An 8,755-nucleotide genomic window follows, 5' to 3' on the forward strand; every position below is an offset into this window, starting at 1 on the left:
TGTACATCAAGTTATTATATCACTTAGCTCCATCGCATACTACTCTCTGTATGGGGCAGTTTAGCACACTGTTTTCTATCCCTGCAATAGACTTAGCATTGTGATAAGTCATGCGGCTTGCAAAATTGCAATATCCACAAAGTGTTCATATGCCGTACGTATAAGAACTATCGAAGCACCAAATGCCACCATTTTTTTTTAAACTATGGACGATCATCACCTGCTAGATATTTGTATTTACTATCTAGTAGTCCAAAATTCATGCTATATCATTGTTCTTATATACCCCTACGTCGTCATTCCGATATTAGATGTTGATTCTGATTTAGAGCGCCAGTTGTACGGCAATCAGGTGAGTTACCACGAACTGAACTTATTCTGCTCCACTCGCAGTTTTAGAATGTAAAAATATATCCCAGCGATCCTTCATGGAGTCATCCGTTTTTTTTAAATAAGTAAATTCGTGATATCCGCCTATAACTTTCGGTATCCATTTTGAACGTCAAAGCATCATTCAGTACTCGGTTCATTGTAATTGATGGATGCAGTTTGAAGAACTTGATTGCTATACTGACTGTCATACAATCTTGGGACTGCATTCGCCAACCGCACTTTAGCTCTCTCTCTTCCAACTTCTTCATATATTTTCACAGCAGCAGTTGCTGATTGGTGTTTGCTACACTTTACACGCCACAAGTACCAATCGCGTATGTGTATAGTGGCAAGTAATGCAGAAAATCTCTCAGTTACACATATAGAAGCGTGCATTCAAAGAATATTTGGTGTTGTATTGTCAAGTATACCTGCCTATCGTGAATGTGTAGGCTGAAGTTTATTGAAAGTGCCGACTACAGATGCACACATTTGTCGACAGATAAATCATACAATATAGTCTCACACGAGTAGCATCAATCTCGTGCATTACTGCCTTTTCCTTCGAATACGATCACACTAGTTCTTGCTACCAAATACTTAATTATTCCACATTGATCAGCCATTGTGCATTCGAGGTAAGTTGAGTGCAACCCCAAATTCGGGCATGAAGGATAATATGTGTTGTCATCTGGTAATGTTGACATCGACCGACCATAGCTCGTGAAAAATCGGGTCAATACGATTGAAATTGTGTTGTAACTATAACGGCTTATTGTGCGCATATAACACATAATCTACTCGTCTATAATACTGGGCTGTCTCATGTGTATTGTATAACTCTGATATTCCTTTACCTATTCTGACCGCAGCTTGTTATCAAGCGTGCGCTTGTTAGCTGGAGACGACTGGAGAAGGTGCAAGCTGGCCTGGAGAGGTGGGTTCGGTCACGCAGTGCAGTGTGAAATTGGGCAAAATATGGGTTGGTTTATGCAAAATGCGGGCTTGCTTATGCAAAATATGTGTACCATCACTGAGTGTACGTGTTCAAATTTTTGCTTGTGTGTTCAACATTCTAACTGTTTAATGCCAGCGGAGTATAAAATGTGCACTTGTTAATTGGTGATAAATGGAGAAATAACACATATCGTTAGTTGATTTCATTTTCAACTGCGTGGTTGTGTGACCTTTGAATATGTTGATGCAACATATGTACAGTGCTACATATGCGCCCGTTGATCCCTCTAGGAGGCCGATTACCATGCAGGTTTTTATGCTTAAGAGCGAAACGGTGATATGCCAATTTCAATATTGTTTTTTAAGTATGGGTGGTAGTTCAAAATGCAAAACTTGTTGTGTCTGACCATCTAGTCTGCTATGTGCGGGCTGAAGTATATCTTGACAAGGCGCAGGCCGACGAGAAGAGTCTAATATTGTTTTTAACAATTTCTAGCGTAGATGCTGACAATGTGTTCAGCTGTACTGAGTGCTTGTCGTTATAGCCTTGAGTGTATGTATCGTGCATGGGTCTCTCCGTATCCGACAAATAAAATCAAAGTGCCTGTCTCTAAGCTAGCGCGTTCAAACTAGAAACATCTAAGAGTTCAAACCCTGACCAATCAAACTCGATGGGATGCATTCCACGACATGTTATTCAATCTGTGTAGTGATATTAAAATCTGTAGTGCCATTAAGGTGTGAAATAGCATAATAAACTCGTTTGGCATGAAAATCGGCACCACAGACAAGACAAGACTTGTATATGCCCGAGTATATATGCAGTTTCAGCTACAGCACTCCCTATAAGTATACTGTAAACCTTGACTTCTGTGTCCTTGATTTCTGTGCGTTGTATAATATGTGCATTGTCAGCTGCAATGCATTCGTATTTGACGCATGTGTATACGTTAGTGCTCGTGTTTTGTCGGATCTACCTACTACACTTGAAAATAATATATTGCGGATATCTATATAGCTCAAATTTTGTTTATCACAGTCTAGACGCTGAGAACAACCAGTACATCGCATCTTCGCTTGTAATGATAAGGTAAATAACTTGCGAGGTAATAATTTGACATCGTAGTCTTCTGACTGTCTCGAGAATATAATATTCTCTCAACCTTTGTGCAGTTCGGTGGAACACTTGGCTTGGAGCTGTGTTTCAGACCGTTTTATTCTCCTCCATATTTTGAAAACGTTAACGGATCGCACACCTTGGACGAGGCGTGTACACATTTAAGGTAGGGTCACTATGTCCTATATTAAGCCAATTCATTACGAGGACCTGAGGAATCTACAAACCAAGCATAATCATATATATGTCGTTTTGTAACGAGTGTTTTCATCTGTCTGCAATTCAGTACCATCTGATATCGTGTCCAGAATTCGTAATACACTTTTTCAGCTGTAAGTGTAGGCATTCATGTCTCTGTTTAATCTAGTACGTTCAATCTAGTGGCTTGCATATATCTACTCCTACTGACTACTATTGTATTCGTAACTTTGTATACATATTGTGTCGCCACCAGGTTATCATCAAGGTTGCGAAAAAAATTGAAAACAATATACTGGTAGAGGACTTTTCGAACGAAACTTTTTTCATTTATAGAGGTAAAGGGGAACGCTAGTCATTTATAGAGGTAAATGGGAACGCTAGTCATTTAAAGAGGTTAAGGGGAGCGCTAGATGTCTAAGCAGAAGCAAATGTTGCCGTAGAAACGTCTCCATGTATATTTTTAAATTGGTCAGCATGCAAAAACATCCATATATTTAATACGCAAGTGTTTATACCCTAATACTTGTGCGGGATCTACAGGAATGCGGTGCAGTTAGCGAGTCGCAGACTCTCAGCATACTCTACGGTTTGAACTGGCTCCTACATAGAGGTGACGATACTTGCCCTCCCTGCCTTGGCCACACCATTCTACCGCTTCTGAAAAATGATATGTAACAACCAATGAACAAATAAAATAAATCGTGTGTATTTAAATGAATCATTCAAAGCGTTTGACTCATTGGACTGCATGTAATATAACGAGTATAAAGATATCTTAACTTTCAATCGAATACGCATAGAATAGTCAATGGCTGTGGTCCTCACCGAAACACACAACAAAATATCACTTAGCTCCATAGTGGATATGTGTTAGACACTTAATACTATATGTATAGATGAATACTGGTGGATATAAGCATCGCTTATATGAATGTGGACTGCCAGAACTTGTTCAGTGGATCTTATCGTTGCATGGATATACGAAATCCGGACCATTATTAGTTACATTGCGTATATCCACTTCCAAGATTTACCTGAGCGATTGATGTGCAAACACGCGACGACATCACCAAATTAGATCCGGCACTTCTTGGCCATCCGTGCGACTTCTAACTCTGGAAATGATTGTCTTGAATTGATAGTCTGGAGAATCCATCTCGATACTCTCTTGATAGATAAATGTGAAATCCCAGACCAACGCAGTACTAATCTCTGATGTCGATTAAAGCATATTATGGGCTCCGAAGTCGAATAGATGGCTCAGATGTGATTCGTATGGACTGATCCGACTATTTCCTCTGCTTACGTCCAGGCTGTTTGCCTGTTATTTGTGACAAATTGTATAGATTGCAGGTAAGGAAATACAATGTAGAATTGCACCGTAACTCGGCCATTTAATGGCTGCACGCCTGTGAAGAATAGCACACGCTACATACCTTCTAGTCAATATTTATAAACATACCTCAGTGACCCCCACCCAGGTTGTACGCTACGATGACGCCTCTAGTAAACATAATAGCCCCCGATGAAGTAGTATGCAATATATCAAAACATTCAACTTCTACAATTTTTCTCATCCTGTGCAGAAGGACCGTGTATTGAGCGAAAGGCGGTCTGCTCTGTTGAAATTAACCTCTAACTTCAGGGTGTTCGGCTCACAAAGTGTAACGCAAAGTTTTTCCTGTAACGTGCCCGTATTTGACTATATTGGTCCCAGGTCGCTCGTATCAACCCCTTCCACTCAGGCCAACTTTTTATTATTTATAGCTAGGTGGCTTGTTATAAACTTTCATTACTTTATATAAAAGAGTTGATTGATTGTAAAATACTATATAAACCCAAATTACTAACTAACTCTACTTTAAACTTGCAGATGAAAAAGCCCCAAATCCACCTGGTCTGCATTAGTGGAAGATGGGCCAACTTAGATACTTGTGTTATTAACCTCGAAATGGCAGCATCGCAGGTGTACATATATGATAGACTTCGACCCATCTCTTGAATATACTGAACCAGTCTTGAATATACTGAACCAGTCTTGAATATGAACCAGTCATCTCTAGTGAATCCTCATACAAACAAGTTGTACACCATGTGCAGAAAATATGTCAGCCAGACAGAACAAGGACGACATCGGCATATCACTGCTCTGAAGGAATCTGGCCAATATAGCCAAGCTAAAGCACTCGTCACTGTCACACTGTGAAGAGAGCTACGTATCACAACGGTACCTATCCTCAAGGTATCACACACTTGAATACTGCTACGACATCTGAAAAGTCGCTACAAATCCCGATCCAAAAAAAAAGTACGTACTTATCGATGAGTTTTTCATGTATACCCTATGACGGGTATCGCACGAACCAATATGTGCTTGGTCTCGGCGCATCGAAATATTCCTCTTTGAGTTCTACTGCAAGGTACTACTTTTCAACCCAAGGTATAACAATATATCTTGATTGATGGTCTCTCTCCTGCAGACATATCTCAGGCCCTTGATGTACATATTATGCCGGTCCTCCCCTTATTAACATTAGATAATGGCGGGGAATCACAAACCCTGAGTCTGTCAACGTAAATCTGGTTTCCCAAGTTGCACAGTAGACTATACCTCCTCCTGAGCCGACAAACCAGGATATTGTGTATATGATATGGTACTTAAGAGTAACTTTTCTAACTGTTGTAGTAGAGGTACTCGAACTGGCTATGTCTCATTAGATTTTACCTAAGGCTGCGAAGAATGTTGTGCTCAAATACATACTGAAGCTGAATACACAGTAGACAGTCTTAAAACCCAACACCGTTTTCGCATTGGACACGTGGATACTGTGTGTACTAACAAGTGAATAACTGAACAACAGTTTTCCATACCCTGTCGAAACTGTTGCCTGTGTCACAATTGATGATATATTTAACCGCAGCACCACGGCTTCAGCCAACGACTCTAATCATTGATGGAAGAGCCATTGTTAATTACTTACACGCATCAACTAAGCGACTATACACATAGGTTGAGTATGGCTAGTTCCCACTAAAGTTAACCAACAACCATATTACCATGATCAAATACCACGGGACTCTACCCAACCTAGGTATGGCATATCAGGACTTGACAATAACACGAGGCATTTTTCGCTCAGAATAATCTACAATTTAGTGGATGCTCACATACATGTCCTGGTGAAAGCATAGTACATGCCATCTATGTCTTGTGGGTTCGACATTAAAATCACCACGAAGCGTAGAGGATATTATATCTACTATACTGTACTTCAACAGTTATTAAATCAGCCACTAGTATAGAATCACAAGCCTGACGGCTCTATTTCATCTTCCAAATCCCCTTCTGATCCTTTGGTACCCCTATTGATCTAAGCAAACCACCACATCATCGCACCATAACTTATGACGAGTTTCATAGCTAAACTACAATCCGAAATGTCAAATAGAAGCACGTCACACTAACTCTTACCTACCAACGTAAAATCCAAAGCCTGGACACTGATTCGTCAGATATTTATTTCCTGTGTATCATTTCTTGTTTTTAACCTAGCATCGACTTATTTGCTTCCAACTCTAGTACGCAAGTACCTCGCTTTGTTTCTCTTGATGGAGATAATGTTGCCACGAATTGGCGTGACGAGGGTTTCGTGGAATGAATGGGAATATTTTTGGAAACCTTATCTAGCCAGATGTACAAGAATATATCGTTGTCTCGTTTACAACATATCTATTCGGCTTTTTTTGCTGATAAGGGAAGGAATTGTAATATATATATAAATTCGTGACATACACGAAAATCCGTTCACAGGGAAAATATAAGCCGCATTACTACATGTATAGAGAAACTGATGCCATAATGGGAACAAGCGATTGATTCGGGAGAACATCAAAAGGGAGCTTCTTTGCATCAAATTATCAAGTAATATGAAAAGGAGAGGGAAATTTACCTCTTAATGGCCTCGACTGGTCTTGCCGGTATGTATGGGATTTCAGTGGCGCTTCGAATGAATATAGAACATTTTCGAAATGTGTCTCACAGAATAAATTGATACAAAGTCTGAATTCCATAGTTTAATTCGCCCTGTCACGTCCCTGTCACAGATATCATTGCGTCCGTCACAGACGCTGATAACCATCCGACACCCATACAGACGAAACCTCGCCAGTAAAATGTGACATGGAAACCAGTGAAAGTATGTTTTTCAGGCTGTATATCTCTGATAATTGAGTTGGTGTAAAGACTATATTTGAGTAACGTAATGATTATATTTATATTCAAAACTTGTGATTGCTGACACAATTGTACAGTACTTGGTATAAAGACAGGCTCTTCTTATATCGTTGCAGACAAGGTCGAAAACGAACAAAAACTGCAGTCGATGTAGTCGGAATACACCAGGTAGGTTTACACTTAGGTTTATTACAGGTTATCAGAAGGATCTGATAAACTTTTACCGATTAATAGAATTCGCCCATGACTCATCAACTAGAAAGTTATCAATTATAAAATCAGCATATGACTATGATTTTTAAGAATACTAGTAAAAGAACAACGTCTTTCTCCCTTTGGCGGGAGAACGTTGAGATACAGTAATCTTAACGTGTACTTACGACATTTTAACTTACCATAGATGTTGTTAATTTATTAGTAATCAAGAAGTAGCTACTATACAGGAGATAGACAGTAGCTGTCAGATTTTTTTATAGGAATAAGACTAAAAGTGAAAGGGACATCGAATACAATTGGAATATTAAGATGTCGCAACAAAATGTCGATATCTTCCAAAATCTACCCGCTGAAGAGGAGGATAACAAGTAAACGAGTAGCGATGCCAGTGCTACTATGCCACCTTTAATGTCGGGGAGACGGAATAGCCAGCATGATCGCTGGGAACCACACAGGAGCCCCGAGGTGAACAGCAGTAGCTTCAGAATAACCAGATTCGGCATGGCCCGACATCTTGAGCGCTTTGGGTTTGTCTATCCGGTTAGCCAACGTTACTTGGGCCGCAAGACAAAGGTAGAAACTGACCCCACGGTCGAATCCGAAGAGGAACCTACACAGTCGAATACATCGAAGGCACAAGAACGACAAGAACGGGCCCAGGAAGATGATATGACGAAGACAAGGGACCAACTAGAAGACGCAGATAAGTAGAGATGTTTTAGGGAAGGTTTCGAGGTTGAATGTTGTGGTGTATGAGGTAGTAGAGTGTGCAGTGATGTCGTACAAGTGTCAAGCCTGAACCTGCTAAGAGGGGTACTTAGGAAAGAGGAGGTTCATTAGAAACTACGGTAGAAAGACTGAGAAGCGTATATGTCTATAACGAGTCAGTTGGTATTACAGAGCTGAGAAGTTGGTAGAGCAAAATGTTGGGGTTTGCAATATAGTTGGACGTTGAAATATAACATACAAAGATTCACAGTCTTACCCTAGAATAGACACCTTATGATGTGAACACGTTAGTTGATGCCTAAGATCGAATATAACATGAGGTGTCCATGATACATTTTAAAGCAAATGTTAAGGATAGAATAGGTAGAGTTACGGCTGTCGATACATACTATGAATACAACAAGATAGTGAGCATCTGACGCAAAAGGAAACTTAGTAAGTTGGCGAAATCGATAGTCAGAAATTGGCCAACAGGTTACATGCGCATGTAGTGGTGTCCATGTACACTACGGGAAATAAGTAAGTTCAAGATATTTGAACCGATAGTTTATAGCCTCAAATGTGAATATATAGGATCACATAGGTTATTTATTACAAGGGTTACTACGGATGGTGGCAGCGAAATCGAGCCAATTGGGACCCATGATGTAATATGCCGGGCCTAAAATGTACTCTTGAGCAGTACGTAAATTATAAACATACTCTTAATAGAACGAGGAACAAGTTTCCTAAATGTACTTTTAATAGTACGAGGAAATTAAGTTTCCTAAATGTACTCTTAATAGCACGAGGAACTTAAGTTTCCTAAAATGGTTTCTAATGGTTTTATTGATTAATACCTTTTCCATTTTGGAAATACTCTTTTTTTAGTGGCATATTTACCTTTTTTTTATGCCAAATGTCAAAATGCCTTTATTTCATACCAAATG

General features: G+C 39.7%; 2 protein-coding genes across 2 annotated transcripts in view; both read left to right on the plus strand.

The window, feature by feature from the left end:
- Positions 1–3,207, plus strand: part of SARC_00321 (hypothetical protein) — a gene marked incomplete at its 5' end in the record, with an annotated part of 8,322 nt that extends 5,115 nt beyond the window's left edge. Inside the window, 3 exons of the mRNA XM_014305983.1 lie at positions 1,245–1,309; positions 2,503–2,612; positions 3,188–3,207. Coding sequence (XP_014161458.1) covers positions 1,245–1,309; positions 2,503–2,611 — 174 coding nt within the window. The 3' untranslated portion in view covers position 2,612; positions 3,188–3,207. The remainder of the gene's footprint in view (positions 1–1,244; positions 1,310–2,502; positions 2,613–3,187) is intronic.
- A 4,186-nt stretch (positions 3,208–7,393) lies between these two features.
- On the plus strand, positions 7,394–8,523 carry SARC_00322 (hypothetical protein). Its single transcript, XM_014305984.1, has one exon. It carries the CDS (start codon positions 7,494–7,496, stop codon positions 7,806–7,808), a length of 315 nt encoding a protein of 104 aa, XP_014161459.1. The 5' UTR covers positions 7,394–7,493; the 3' UTR covers positions 7,809–8,523.
- The last annotated feature ends 232 nt before the right edge of the window (positions 8,524–8,755 follow it).

The sequence above is a fragment of the Sphaeroforma arctica genome, assembly GCF_001186125.1.
Source record: "Sphaeroforma arctica JP610 unplaced genomic scaffold supercont1.9, whole genome shotgun sequence".
In the NCBI taxonomy this organism is placed as follows: Eukaryota; class Ichthyosporea; order Ichthyophonida; genus Sphaeroforma; species Sphaeroforma arctica.

Excerpts from the sequence above, each read along its gene's own strand:
- SARC_00322 (XM_014305984.1), top strand. The coding sequence starts at position 7,494 with ATGCCACCTTTAATGTCGGGGAGACGGAATAGCCAGCATGATCGCTGG.